The 15,727-nt window shown below is 31.5% G+C and overlaps 1 protein-coding gene across 1 annotated transcript; it reads left to right on the forward strand.

The window, feature by feature from the left end:
• The first annotated feature begins 572 nt into the window (after window positions 1-572).
• On the forward strand, window positions 573-8,385 carry LOC130444488 (leucine-rich repeat protein soc-2 homolog). The gene is made up of 4 exons (XM_056779635.1): window positions 573-1,645; window positions 1,705-1,877; window positions 1,952-2,187; window positions 3,252-8,385. The coding sequence occupies exons 1-4, from the start codon at window positions 819-821 to the stop codon at window positions 3,711-3,713; spliced, it is 1,698 nt and encodes a 565-aa protein (XP_056635613.1). The 5' UTR covers window positions 573-818; the 3' UTR covers window positions 3,714-8,385.
• The last annotated feature ends 7,342 nt before the right edge of the window (window positions 8,386-15,727 follow it).

A 15,727-nucleotide genomic window follows, 5' to 3' on the forward strand; every position in this document is an offset into this window, starting at 1 on the left:
CTGAAAAAGTGTGACTCATGTCGAATTTTCTTGACAGCAATATGTTGCGTTGCCGTTGCCATAAAAAGTTTTCAATAGTTCAGATATTGAAAAATAGTTTTTATTAACAAAAACTAATCTTGGCATATTCTAAAAATAAGAAAATGTATGAAATATGCAAAAGCATCAAATATGAAAAACCTTTATTTTAAGATGCTATTATGGAACAATAAATAAACTTGAGATTTCTTAACTGTTTTTGTAATATAAAGAATCTACTGAATGAGATGGCTTAAATTTCTTCTTTTACTAGTACAGAATCTTTATATAATGTTTTTGTAGAGTATTATAAAAACCAAATAATTGTAATTTATGCTGAACAAGCTTAGAAACTTGAAATTCACAGTATATATACGTCAACTTTTTATACTGTCACCAATCTAGATTCAATTGAAAAAATAGTGTTGAATCATTCTTTAAGTATCATGAATACTGATTCCTGGATTTTCAAATTCGTAGTTATATAATTCCACATTTAAAATATCAAACTTTTCAAATTTCCTAAATAGAAATAAAGTGTGGCAACTGTGTAAAGCTTCAATAATCCATGTAAAGTGTTTATATGGGCGGAGGCACGGTCGGCCTTCGAAATACTGTTGCACCTGTCTTCATAAGAATTAATCCTTGATCAAGTGCATTTACTAAGAAAAAAATTTAAAATTTATCCCTCCACCCAGTGATGTGTTGTGAAATGACTTTATACGCCATTAAGTAAGAATTTACAAGACTTGTTAGCTTGTAAACAAAACATAATGGCTAATATTTAGTCTTAGTAAAAAATGTCACACGCTAGTAGTGATTTTATGCTTTCTTCTGAAGATATGCCTGAAGCTGAATCCTCTGGTACCTTGGAACATGTTAATAAGAAAAAATTTTCTTCGGGGTCTCTATCGGGAGACGTTACACGTCCTAAAGTAGTAACGGTGAAACATCCAGAATCTAATAAACTGAAACCTACAGCCAAAAAGAATAAACAACCTATTCAAGCAGATTTAGACGTGTCAAAGGAATTTATAAGATGTAAAGAGGAGGGTTTGAAACGTTTGGATTTAAGTAAATCTAATATAACTCTACTACCGCCTACTGTCCGCGATTTACATCATTTATCTGAACTGTACCTCTATGGTAATAAAATAGTTTGTTTGCCAAATGAAATAGGCTGTTTAACGAGTCTACAAACGTTAGCTTTAAGTGAGAATTCTTTGACTTCCTTACCAGATTCTCTTGAAAATCTGAGATCACTGAAAGTATTAGATTTAAGACATAATAAGCTAAACGATATACCAGATGTGGTATACAAATTAACATCCCTTACTACTTTATTCTTAAGATTTAACAGAATAAGATATGTAGGTGACGAAATTAGGAATTTAACATCATTAACAATGTTGAGTCTACGAGAAAATAAAATAAAAGAATTACCTCCTGGTATTGGTTGTTTAGTACATTTGTTAACATTTGATGTTTCTCATAATCACTTGGAACATCTACCTGTGGAAATAGGTGAATGTTTGGATTTATCAACATTAGATTTGCAACATAATGAACTCCTAGATATACCAGATACTATTGGAGAACTACATCAATTGACAAGGCTAGGCTTAAGGTAACAAAATTCGTATTACCCTAATTAATTTGACTATGTGATTACTTCTTATTGAACAGGTACAACAGGTTATCTCAAATCCCTCCATCTTTGAGCAATTGTAAACATATGGATGAATTTAATGTTGAAGGAAATGCTATTTCACAATTACCTGAAGGATTGTTATCAAGTTTAAGTGAACTAACCAGCATCACACTATCAAGAAATATTTTTTCTGCTTATCCCTCAGGAGGTGAATATTTTTTCTTATTCATGTTGTTTTTTGGGAACTTTATACAGTTTTTTGAATTTCTTGCATATTCTTAGGTCCATCTCAATTTGTAAATGTTGATTCTGTTAACTTGGAACATAACCAAATCGACAAAATTCCCTATGGAATATTTTCGAGAGCCAAACATTTGACAAAATTGAATATGAAAGAGAATCAATTGACTTCTTTGCCTCTTGATGTTGGAACATGGACAAATATGGTTGAATTAAATTTAGGAACAAATCAGTTGAGTAAATTGCCTGATGATATACAATGTCTGCAGAGTTTAGAGGTAAGAATCCATTTTATACAGGCAAATTATTCTTAACATAATTAAGGTTATTAATTAATTATAGTATTGCTTCTAGGTATTCTAATATTTTTTAATAGGAGTCTGCCTTAATATTTAGCCTCCTTCCAAGTTCTTGGGACACTAAAAGCTCTAGTTCTTATACTTTTTGCCAAGTGGTCTCCTTGCGTTTGATTTTTTGCTCCTCTGTTTTTTAACATTCTTTCTTCCTGTTATTTTATTAGGATCTATTCAATTTAGCCTCATTCTAAGCTATTTTTGAGAAACTGAGCTCCAGTTTTCATACCAATTGTGTTCCTAGTGGTCTCTGTGTATTTGTTTTTATGCTCATTTGTTTCCGGCATTCTCTCTTCTTTTTTTTGGATAGGACCCTGTCAACTCCAAATATTTAACATCCTTCTGAGCTCTTTTTGCGACAGTGAGTTCCTGTTTATATACCAACTGTATGCCTAATGGTCTGTGTCTGTGTGTGCTTTTATACTCATTTCTTTTTTGGCTACTTTTCAAATTAATTTGTTATTTAAACCCATATTACAACATTTTGAAATCCTAACCTTTTTCTAATATTCTAATTACTCATTCTTTCTTTGTGTGTCACTTCATCAATTGTTCTTAGTGTTTTCATTTAAATTCTCCTCATTATTCTTCTTGTTATCAATGTTTGGTCTTAAATACTTATATTTGCTGGACTTTGATGCTTTTATCACTTGAGTTTTTGTTTCCTTTATTAAATCCCTCTCACTTGCTACTCCAAGGAGTCTAAGGTAGTTGAATTTCATTGTTAGTCTTATAATGTTGGTATCTACAGTTAGTTTATTTCAAATTAAATCTTTAGCTATGACCATTCATTGAGTCTGCTCATAATACATTTATCTGTCATTGTCTTCATCATATAGCAGGTGATCTTAATTCTTTAGATTCTAATATTTTCATATAAGTGATTAAAAACCTTTTTTTTTTATGATACATATAACAAAATATTTTTTTTGTCGAAGATATTCTAAATATTTTGATTGATATTATTGCTAATATTCTATTGTTTGCAGGTACTTGTTCTTTCAAATAATCTTTTACGCAGAATCCCTCCAAGCATCGGCAACTTACGTAAACTCAGAGTTTTAGATTTAGAAGAAAACCGCTTAGAACAGCTACCACAAGAAGTGGGGTATTTAAAAGATCTTCAAAGGCTCATTGTCCAATCAAATCAGTTAACTTGCTTACCTAGAGCAATCGGGCATCTTAGTAATCTTGTGTTTTTAAGTGCAGGTGAAAATAATTTAGCTTATCTTCCAGAGGAGATTGGTACCCTCGAAAATTTGGAATCATTATATATTAATGATAACCCAACATTACACAACCTCCCTTTTGAATTGGCTCTATGTTCAAATTTGGGAATAATGAGTATAGAGAATTGTCCCCTGTCTCAAATTCCAGGAGAAATAGTAGCCGGAGGACCTTCTTTGGTGATACAGTATTTGAAAATGCAAGGCCCCTATAGGGCTATGTGATGATGCAATTAGTTTTGCTTTAATTTTATTCTTTGTAGAGAAGACTCTTTGTGATTCAAGACGACTGTTATGAAAATAGAACTTGGCGAGATTTTTATAATACAAATTTGCAACTAATTTGAAAAATATGTAATATTTTTCCAAGGATAAGTTTGTATCAGACAATTATTATCATTTAGATGTTGAGACATTTCATCGGGATAAATTATGATCTCAAATAAGGTAGAAAGTACTCTTTCAAGCAAAATAATATTTTACTAACTTATGTTAACAATCTTCATAATTTATTACATAACAATTAGTTGAATTAGTTTCTCCCAGCTAACAATTTTGTTGAATTTCATCTGTATTACTGTCAATTTCATGTTTAAAAAGTGTCACTTAAAAAGGTTTAAATATTTATATTTGACTATATTCAGAACCTCCCTATTCACTGGATACATTCTCTTCCTAAAACATGTTCTGGTATTTTAACTATATTTTTGTGTGGTTGTCAATAACCATTTTAATCTTTGACCCTGTTCATAGCATTAATTTACAAAGTAATCTATTATTACGTACATTAATTTTTTGAATTTATAGTATCTATAGAAATAACGATTTTGATCCATATAAAACTGAATAATAATGGATATACAACCCTTTCAAGAAGGGAATTATTGTTTTAAGTATCTACCAAAAGAGACATATAAAAATGACAGTGCAGAATCAGCAAACATTGTTCAAAATTTGTTGCTAATTAGTTGCTAAAAGAACAATTTTATTATGGCATGGATTATTGCCTAAAATTGGAAACAGATTAAACCGAATCAATGTTAATTATTTGCTGTAAGACAGTACTGAATTCAATTAGAAAAATTTTTTTTTTGGAAAATACAAATTTGCATCTGCCATGTTCGTTTTCTTTTATTTATCTAATCTGGTATAGTTAATTGTGTTGTTTTAATGTGGTCTTAAACTTTTGACCGGCAGTGTACATACAGTTTTATTAAACTTTCCAAATTGGTCGATATCTTTTAAATATCTCGCCGAGTTTCTAAAATCCACTTTCCATGTTTCTATTCTCGATAAAGTTAAACGGTTTTTCTTGTAAAGAAGATTACTGGTTCGAAAAAATACTCATAATTTCGAACAAAACGTTTGTCTACAAATTTGATAATTTCAAGTTGAAAATATTTTTGTGTCAAAACGTTGAATGAAACGAACTTACCGGTAGTCCTCTTTGGACAGCAGTATTGTTATTTAAACAGTAATTTCCTAAGACAGAAACATCTTGTATGACTCATAAAATGTCATTGTTATAACCTAACTTGTAAAAATATTTTCGAAATCTTCAAAGGTTCCCAAATACTCGTTTAAACTAGATCAAATAAATAATTATAACTAAATATTTTCTCTTCCCATTTATTTTTATTCAGTGTTGCATTTTCTCAGTGTAAGTCTACTTATTTTAGATTGTCTCTTAATTTCATGTAGCATCCCCCATTTCTAATTCTTCCATTTTCTCCATTTTTGTACATTAATAAAACGATTAGAGGAAAGTCTCCTAATATGGGGTAGTTTTTTTTTCAAAACACCCCATAATAAAAAAACATGATAGTTTTAAGCATTATTTCCATATTTCATGTTTCATTGGATATACCATCAAGCATTTGATAAGAAGAAACATGTTTTTAAAAAAAGCTGATGCACAAGTATGATAAGCCACCCCACGACGATCATATCTGTTTTATGCTGAAAAAATTAATTCTGGAGATACCGGAAGTGGCCATTATCTCAAGAAGGCTAACAGATATCGAACCATGGATAGATCTCATCAAGATCTATTTGTGTGTGATCTTTACTTCCAATTCTTCTTCTTCAACGTATTGTAAGCCTTAAGCATGTAGTTTCCAACTTGTCATTCTAGAGATATTGATGTCCATGAATCCATCCATCTTTTTGGAGGTATTCCTAAAGGTTTCGTGTCCCTAATTTACTGTCTCTCCGCTTGTGGTTTGTTGCTGGGTGGATAGAGTAGCCTGGTGACTGCTACTGCCGGTCCCAAGCCCGGGTAAAGGAGGAAGGTTGTCAGGTGAGGCCAGCAACCTACCGTACGTAAAAAGAATGTATCTGCTCACAGATCCAACGATCAGCCTCGAAATAGGGCGGTCCAAGCGTTGACGAACTCAACTAGAAATTGGAATATGATTACAGAAAACAAGAAACAAGAAAGATTAATTGTATTAGAGCATTCCCAGGTTTTAAAAAGTAAATAATTTTATCACTTGGGAGTCCGTAGTATCAACAACGACAGTTGTTCTATTCTTGTTTCAATTATCAAGGACATCAGCATAATTACCATCTTGTTTTGTTGGATGCCTTCTTCCGTTACCTATCCACTATTATTAGATGTTGGCGTTGGCTGCTGTGTGAACCAGATCTCCTACATTTCTCAGACCTGTCCACTCTCTCATGTTCCTCATCCAAGACATTTGCTTTCTCCAGATTCCCCGTTTACCATCTATCGTACCCTCAACTATGAGTTAAAGAAGTTGGGCTTCTGAAATTGTTTGTTTGTTTGGAATACCAGCAGCTGTAGATTCTTGAATTAGGCGAATATGAGTATTTGCTAGAAATTGTTGTAGAGTTGTTGGATCTTTCATAGATGGATCACAAACGATATTTTTCAGAAGTAGGATTATTGATAATTCGTTTATAATGGGGTATTTAACGTCTCCATCAATTTTCAGATCTATGGATAAGTCAGATGTCTATTTTGACTGGACAATAAACCAACGTAAAGTTTAGTACACTATTAATAATTTTTATAAGTCTTTGCCTTTATAGTACTAACTGTCCGCCATTAACTAGTGTTTGCATTAAATATAATGCATAGTGAAACAGTAGTTCATGGAGAGTCATTGAGAAAACGATTTTTTTGTCTAATTTTGCTCAACCAATGAAAGTAAATTATTTGGTGTGACAATTGTAACAAGGCTGTGCCATATTGAATCGAACAAAACTGTTTCTCAAGATGTCTCTGTTTTATATATTTCATATTGTTTTTTTTTCAAACTACATTATGTATATTTATCGATAATCGCTATCTGAGGAAAAAATATTAGATCTAGATGTTGAATCAATTTGAACTATGTGTCTGCTTTAATTTTTCCAAGCCAAATTTTACCAATATAAATTCAATGAGGAACTAATGCGCACAAAAATTTTATCTTCCTCAATTTTTTTCTTTAAAAACAGTTGGTATCAGTAAACATCCGTTTTATTATATTTAAATCAATTTAATCGTTGGAATTTCTAAGTTGGAACACACAGTTTATACCACCACTACACCAACACTCACAATTACACTGTTTGACGACCGTTTTGATAACCAAGTTATCGTCTTCAAAGACTGAAGGTAAACCGAGTGTTGGTGTAGTGGTTGTGTGAACATTGTGTTCAGTATATGAGTTGTAGTTTATGATGACACAATATGAGTCTTCATGTGAACCTCACGATCAACAGGAACAGTAACTGTGATGATTTTAGTACATTTTACTGTACCACAGTACTAAATCACTGGGAATCCAAAATGTCATTGATTTTTTTGTATAAATGAAGTAAAATAGATTTCAAACTTGCAGGAAACTATTATAGCATCTGTTTAGTTGGATCCTGGTTAATTTTTAAATTTTTTATTATTGTTATAATGTTAAAAATGTTTAATTTTGTGATTATAAATTAATTTGGATTATTTGAATATATGCTAACTAACCTTGCTATTTGCCCCAAAGAGGTGTATAAATATTGGAAGGTTAGGGGTATCATACATGACGAAATCCTTATAAAATATAATAAGGCTGTGTTTATTGAAAGCGACTTATTGTAAAAAAAAAATAATTTCTAGTCTAGTACTCTCATATCATGTGAATGAATCTAAAATTTTTTTAGATAATTAGAGAAAATGACTTCCATTTGTGGAGATCGACATGATACTAGAGAGAATAGTTATTCGGAATTGTCGAAATATAAAAGCATACACAGAAAATTAAATAAATTTTTCCTTCCTAAAGAATCACACTACGAAACATTATTTTTATATAGTTTGACGAAATAATTACCTCATTAACCCTTCAGTTGTAACTTGACTAGATCTGGTATCAGTAGTAACTTAGGTATCTGAGTCCGCATTTAAAAAAAGTTTTTACTGACACATGTTGTAAATAATTCCAAAATACAAGGAAGGAATTAATATTTAAAGGTGTTTGTAACTGTCATGAAATGATGCCAAAACAAAAATGAAAGAATGTCTTTTGTGTCATTTTTGAAATTGAAGAGTTGTTGAAGTAGTCCGATGTGCAATATTTGTTTTTGGTTTGTAATAAAATTGTACAAAATCAGAACAAATTCGCAGCTCATAATACCTAATAATGTACAGATTTTCAATCAGGGGATGAAACATAATGATACTAACCAAAAACAACTATGATTTATAAAATTGTTAACTGTATGAAAAAAAAATTAGAGTTAAATCTCTAGACGTTTGTTATTAAAAAAAGTTGAAAATTTATTTTAATTTTTTAAAAATTTGACAATTCCATACAAAAAGCTGTTTATTGTGGTTGTCATTGTTGCATGAGATACATACCTGTTAGTTTGCAAAAATGCTAATAAAAAATATTTTATGTGATACATTTCTAATTATTTCCTCAAACATAATTCCTATCCTCTGCTTTTCATTTAACTTCAATCCAGAGTCCACTGTGAAATCAAGTTACATTTGAAATAACTTGGCTCAAATTGATTATCCGCAAAACAAATTTAAGAAATGTTCTGAATAATTAATTTCAAAGGAACAAATAAAAAAATGGACACGAAGTAGACTTGCTCCCCAGCTAGATCTGTAGACTAATAAAAATTAAAATAATAAAAGATTTTAAAGTTGTTTCTTATGTTTTCCCATAGAAATTCAAAAAAATTATTAATACTTACGCCTTAAGACATGAAAGATTAAAAATGTTTTTTGTGTTTTCACATATGAGGAGTCCTAGCCTAACTCAAACTATTTCTAGGTTTCTGAATCATATAATTGAATAACTATTTATTTTAGAAATTAAATGTCTTTGTAGTAATTCATAGTTCATCTTTATTATTCCTTAAGTTGTTTAAATCAATCATTTTCTGAATATATTCACAAATTTTGCCAGTTTCAAGTTGCCAGTGTATCGGGAATACAAATAGGATTAGACATTCTTACAAAAAAAATTGAAAACTCAAAGAATATACAAGTGTTTTGATACTTTCCCTTATTCCTAATCAGATCAGAATATCTTCTATCCTGTCTAACTTATTTTATTATAATATTCTTGCGACATTCGATATCTAAAAGCATACAGTTACTTGAATTTTTTTATATTTTTTCCATCCTTCCAGAGATGAACACAATCAGAATCCACGTTCAAATTCAGGGCCCACAGAAATCGTAATCTCTCGAAATAATAGAGCAAATCAAGTTACATTATTAAAAAAATTTAATTAGAAAATAAATCATTCTATCAAATACCTACAATTTTAATCTTACTTAAAACACAAATTGATGAAAGAATTAATAACAGTTTTCGTATTTCTTGGCGAAAGTATCAGATAATTTTTGTATTAATGTACTTATGGTATGAGTCTTCATTATCGAAATTGATGTCTGAGATTCTTTTATCTGTTTTAAAATTTCATTCAAGTGTCTACAATCTTCCGCCAAATTATGTAACCCACGAAAATCGCGTTTACAATGAATAATTTTTCCACAGGCACTAGTGAGTTTTTCCAAAGATTCTATTAATTTATCATATTCTTCTTGTGTGTTGATTAATTGTACATTTTCGAAAGTTAATTCTTTCGTTCCCTCACGCAATTCCACTCTGATATTTTCAAGTTTCTTTTGTGTTTGATATCTACAATACATCTCTTGCAATTTTTTGATGTTTTCTTCACATGATTTAATCATTTTGACTATGTACTCTTTCATATTGAGCTGTTCCATATCACTTTTAATCAGTTTTAAATCATCTTCCCTTTTATTAAAATGTTCTTGCTGTAATAGTATTTGTCCTTTTAATATATCTTCTTGTTTTTTAATACGTTCTTGAGTTATTTGGTATTTCATCAAAGACTGCAAATAATCGTTATAGGTTAAATCACATTTTAATTCAATTATTTGTGATTTTGATCCTCCAGATGAAGTAGGTTTAAAAATTGGAGTTTCACTAGGCACACTAAAGCCGCTCACTGTTTCATTAATAAAAGTTCTATTTACTGTTGAGTTGAACCGTTTTTTATGAGACATTATAAGACAATTCTTACAATTTCAAAGTTTTGAAAGATAACGACAAACCTTAAAATTACTCTTTCACAGTACTTCTTCTTTTTTATCTTCAATTTATAGGCCAGTAAAATGATATGATATCCATTGTAGAAAATCTGACATACTATACAGATTGTCTTGTAATCTGTCACTTGACTCTTCATTTTCCATCAGTATTCAAATTATATACACGATCGATGAAATAGCTTAGAAAAAATGAGCACACAGATATATAAACAATTTTCATTGATTAGAAACAATTAATAAAATGAAAACATTCCATCAGTTTAAAAATGGTCTCAGTATTGTTATTTTATTAGTTTGATAAGTACTTTCCCAAAATCGACTGCTGTATTGGCGGGAACAAGAAATGGGACAAGGGGTATTTAAAGCCAGTGGCATATCTTTGGACATAATATAATGATTTAGCCAGATATTAAATAGTAATGTAGCAGAATTACTGAAAGTAGGCAATAAAACAAATAATTTTCCTTGTTTATTTATGTTCAGTTTATGTTGAAAGCATGAAAAATATCAGCTTAAAAAATAGGCCCGTTACCTATTCATTTCCAAAGTTTCAAAGTTTTTATTTAATTTGATTATATTTTACAGTTACATCCTGCATTATCCACGTGAACTTCAAGTTCATAACAAAGAAAAGTCAACCTAAACATAAATAAGTAAAGATATTTTGAAAAAATTTTCTGGCTTCACAAAAACTTGAAATAGCTTTCCTTAGAATTTGAAAACATTATTTTCGCCAAATTTGAAACTAAAATCAAATAGAATTTACGTTAGTAATACGTTACACAAGACAGTCATACCAGTTTTTAGTACAAAAAATAAATTTCTAAATAAATAACATTGATTCATAGATAAACCGGTATTTTACAAATAATTTTCAATATTAGTCAGTACAGTGGCTCGCATCTATCTCTGTATTGGTTCTCAGTTTCTCGCTAGATACGGTGGAGGTTGGTTGTGTCGATTGATTTGTTGTTAAGGATGGGGTGAACCGGTTCATAATAATTTTATTGAAAATATTTTGTGTTGTTAGTTGGATTAAAGGATTATCTTCAGGAAAAAGGTGAGTCTTTAAGCTTTTCATTTTTTATTAACGAAAATTACACGTTATAAATTCAATTGAAATTTTATTTCAAGACCTTTTAAATACTTTCTAATTTAGAAGTAAGACTTGCGCTCTGATTAGCAGTTGTTTATATTCAATTTGCTTTGTAACTACACTTTGATTTCCTTTCCACTTATATTTTAAATTTCTCCTTTGTTTTCATATTTTTCTCTATTACCTAATTTATCTATTTCATTATATATGCGTTGAATTTTCTTGTTCAAAGTTCTATTCACGTTCTTGTTGCTTTCTTCTTTATTATTTAAGTTTTAATTACTTTGTTTTATAGTTTCCATTTCACAACAGTTACATTACATTCCTCATATCTGATTTTTTGGCAATTCTTGAGTGTTATTTATTTTTATTTATCAATTCGTTCTTTTTCAATTTTTCTTTTTCTATATTAATAAATTTATTACCATATCTTAACATATTTTCTCATCTACTGTCTTGTTCAAGTTTTAATTCCTTTCTTCTCTTATATCTATGATTTCATGAATTTTCTCACAAATAATTTGGTTCCCTTTTTTCTATTTTATCGTTTTTTTTTTAACTTGTCTCATCAATGTTCCTAATAATATCCATATTTGTTATTGCTATTTGATATTTCATTCTATACGTTTATATTTGAATATAATTTCTAATTGCCGGTTTAGTTATCATATGTTTATGATCTATTCGTTTACTTTGAGCTATGTGCTAATTAGCTTTATTCCACGACAATTATTGCATTATTTGTTATTCCCTTTTTTGTCCCCTTTATCTAACATTTAATTTAATTTAATGGTATAACATGAGTTCTTACTATGGGTACATTTGTTTTGTTAAGTGAATTTAAATAGATTAGTTTAAACTTTAAAATTATATTGGCGATTGAAGAACCCACACAAAGTTTTTTTCAGGACTCTAGTCAGTGATCAAAGAGAGATACCTGCCAGATATGTAAGTATTTTGGATTTCTCAAATCTGTTTGAATAAGAGGTGGTCGTTCTTTTTTTCGTACAGAAACTTAAATGCAATCATTTCTACTTGTATTTTACGGCTCAGGAAGAAGTGGTCATTCTTTTTTTTTTAATAGTATTTCTCTCTCAAAAGATATTCGTTGTTTTTTTTCGTACAGAAACGTAAACGGTATAATTTTTACTGGTATTCAGGACTCAGGAAGGAGTGGTCGTTCTTTTTTTTTCGTACAGAACCACGAACGTCACCATTAAGTGTTATGGGTAACATAGCTCAACCGCGTCGTTCAGACTTGGTTTCAACCCGGGCAGTCGCACCTGAGCTCTTACTTCATACACTGTGGAGGACTGAGAGTGTTTTCTGTTTATTTCCAAACTCCGAAGAAGTGGTCGTTCTTTTTTTTGAAGTTAAACATATACGGAATCATTTCTAATAGTATTTCTCTCTCAAAAAAAGGTATTTTTTGTTTTTTTTTCGTACAGAAACGTAAACGGTATAATTTTTACTGGTATTCAGGACTCAGGAAGGAGTGGTCGTTCTTTTTTTTTCGTACAGAACCACGAACGTCACCATTAAGTGTTATGGGTAACATAGCTCAACCGCGTCGTTCAGACTTGGTTTCAACCCGGGCAGTCGCACCTGAGCTCTTACTTCATACACTGTGGAGGACTGAGAGTGTTTTCTGTTTATTTCCAAACTCCGAAGAAGTGGTCGTTCTTTTTTTTGAAGTTAAACATATACGGAATCATTTTTAATAGTATTTCTCTCTCAAAAAAAGGTATTCTTTGTTTTTTTTTCGTACAGAAACGTAAACGGTATAATTTTTACTGGTATTCAGGACTCAGGAAGGAGTGGTCGTTCTTTTTTTTTCGTACAGAACCACGAACGTCACCATTAAGTGTTATGGGTAACATAGCTCAACCGCGTCGTTCAGACTTGGTTTCAACCCGGGCAGTCGCACCTGAGCTCTTACTTCATACACTGTGGAGGACTGAGAGTGTTTTCTGTTTATTTCCAAACTCCGAAGAAGTGGTCGTTCTTTTTTTTGAAGTTAAACATATACGGAATCATTTTTAATAGTATTTCTCTCTCAAAAAAAGGTATTCTTTGTTTTTTTTCGTACAGAAACGTAAACGGTATAATTTTTACTGGTATTCAGGACTCAGGAAGGAGTGGTCGTTCTTTTTTTTTTCATACAGAAAACGAACGTCACCATTAAGTGTTGTGGGTAACATAGCTCAACCGCGTCGTTCAGACTTGGTTTCAACCCGGGCAGTCGCACCTGAGCTCTTACTTCATACACTGTGGAGGACTGAGAGTGTTTTCTGTTTATTTCCAAACTCCGAAGAAGTGGTCGTTCTTTTTTTTGAAGTTAAACATATACGGAATCATTTTTAATAGTATTTCTCTCTCAAAAAAAGGTATTTTTTGTTTTTTTTTCGTACAGAAACGTAAACGGTATAATTTTTACTGGTATTCAGGACTCAGGAAGGAGTGGTCGTTCTTTTTTTTTCGTACAGAACCACGAACGTCACCATTAAGTGTTATGGGTAACATAGCTCAACCGCGTCGTTCAGACTTGGTTTCAACCCGGGCAGTCGCACCTGAGCTCTTACTTCATACACTGTGGAGGACTGAGAGTGTTTTCTGTTTATTTCCAAACTCCGAAGAAGTGGTCGTTCTTTTTTTTGAAGTTAAACATATACGGAATCATTTTTAATAGTATTTCTCTCTCAAAAAAAGGTATTCTTTGTTTTTTTTTCGTACAGAAACGTAAACGGTATAATTTTTACTGGTATTCAGGACTCAGGAAGGAGTGGTCGTTCTTTTTTTTTCGTACAGAACCACGAACGTCACCATTAAGTGTTATGGGTAACATAGCTCAACCGCGTCGTTCAGACTTGGTTTCAACCCGGGCAGTCGCACCTGAGCTCTTACTTCATACACTGTGGAGGACTGAGAGTGTTTTCTGTTTATTTCCAAACTCCGAAGAAGTGGTCGTTCTTTTTTTTGAAGTTAAACATATACGGAATCATTTTTAATAGTATTTCTCTCTCAAAAAAAGGTATTCTTTGTTTTTTTTTTCGTACAGAAACGTAAACGGTATAATTTTTACTGAAATTCAGGACTCAGGAAGGAGTGGTCGTTCTTTTTTTTTTCATACAGAAAACGAACGTCACCATTAAGTGTTGTGGGTAACATAGCTCAACCGCGTCGTTCAGACTTGGTTTCAACCCGGGCAGTCGCACGTGAGCTCTTACTTCATACACTGTGGAGGACTGAGAGTGTTTTCTGTTTATTTCCAAACTCCGAAGAAGTGGTCGTTCTTTTTTTTGAAGTTAAACATATACGGAATCATTTTTAATAGTATTTCTCTCTCAAAAAAAGGTATTCTTTGTTTTTTTTCGTACAGAAACGTAAACGGTATAATTTTTACTGGTATTCAGGACTCAGGAAGGAGTGGTCGTTCTTTTTTTTTCGTACAGAACCACGAACGTCACCATTAAGTGTTATGGGTAACATAGCTCAACCGCGTCGTTCAGACTTGGTTTCAACCCGGGCACTCGCACCTGAGCTCTTACTTCATACACTGTGGAGGACTGAGAGTGTTTTCTGTTTATTTCCAAACTCCGAAGAAGTGGTCGTTCTTTTTTTTGAAGTTAAACATATACGGAATCATTTTTAATAGTATTTCTCTCTCAAAAAAAGGTATTCTTTGTTTTTTTTCGTACAGAAACGTAAACGGTATAATTTTTACTGGTATTCAGGACTCAGGAAGGAGTGGTCGTTCTTTTTTTTTCGTACAGAACCACGAACGTCACCATTAAGTGTTATGGGTAACATAGCTCAACCGCGTCGTTCAGACTTGGTTTCAACCCGGGCACTCGCACCTGAGCTCTTACTTCATACACTGTGGAGGACTGAGAGTGTTTTCTGTTTATTTCCAAACTCCGAAGAAGTGGTCGTTCTTTTTTATTGAAGATAAACATATACGGAATCATTTATTATAATATTTCTCTTTCAAAACGAGGTGGTGGTTTTTTTATCGAAATGAAACTTAAATGGAATTATACTGTGGAAGACCGAGAGTGTTTCCTGATTGTTTGCAAAATTTCTATTCATTTCTAGTCGAAATCTAATCCATACGTATTATAAGAGTAAATTCATTGTTTAGTAACGAACAGGATTCTAGTAAATCGTGGTCTAGTAGATCGTGGAATAGGCCTACAGGGGAAACCACGTTAAAAAAAACGCGCCGAGTATACTACCTCGTAGGTGGTGCGGAAAAGTATACATAAAAAAACTTTCTCTCATCACTCTTGTTCGTTGTATCCTGCAAACTTGAGCAAGGAGAAAATGCGAAGTATTTTTCAGGTAAACATATGATTTTCAATTTTGTGGGATACTTTGTTTGAAACCGTGCTGCTACGGAATTTCACTGATTTTTCACAAGAATTTTAATATTTCTGGAAGAATTTAAGTATATTCAACTTAATTTTAATGCAGGAGAAAGTATTTTTGGTTAGATTACAAATATCATTAATGAAAATCTCAGTTAAAAATCTTATAAGATTCAATCTTAAA

The sequence above is a fragment of the Diorhabda sublineata genome, chromosome 5 (genome assembly GCF_026230105.1).
Source record: "Diorhabda sublineata isolate icDioSubl1.1 chromosome 5, icDioSubl1.1, whole genome shotgun sequence".
NCBI classification, from domain to species: Eukaryota; Metazoa; Arthropoda; class Insecta; order Coleoptera; family Chrysomelidae; genus Diorhabda; species Diorhabda sublineata.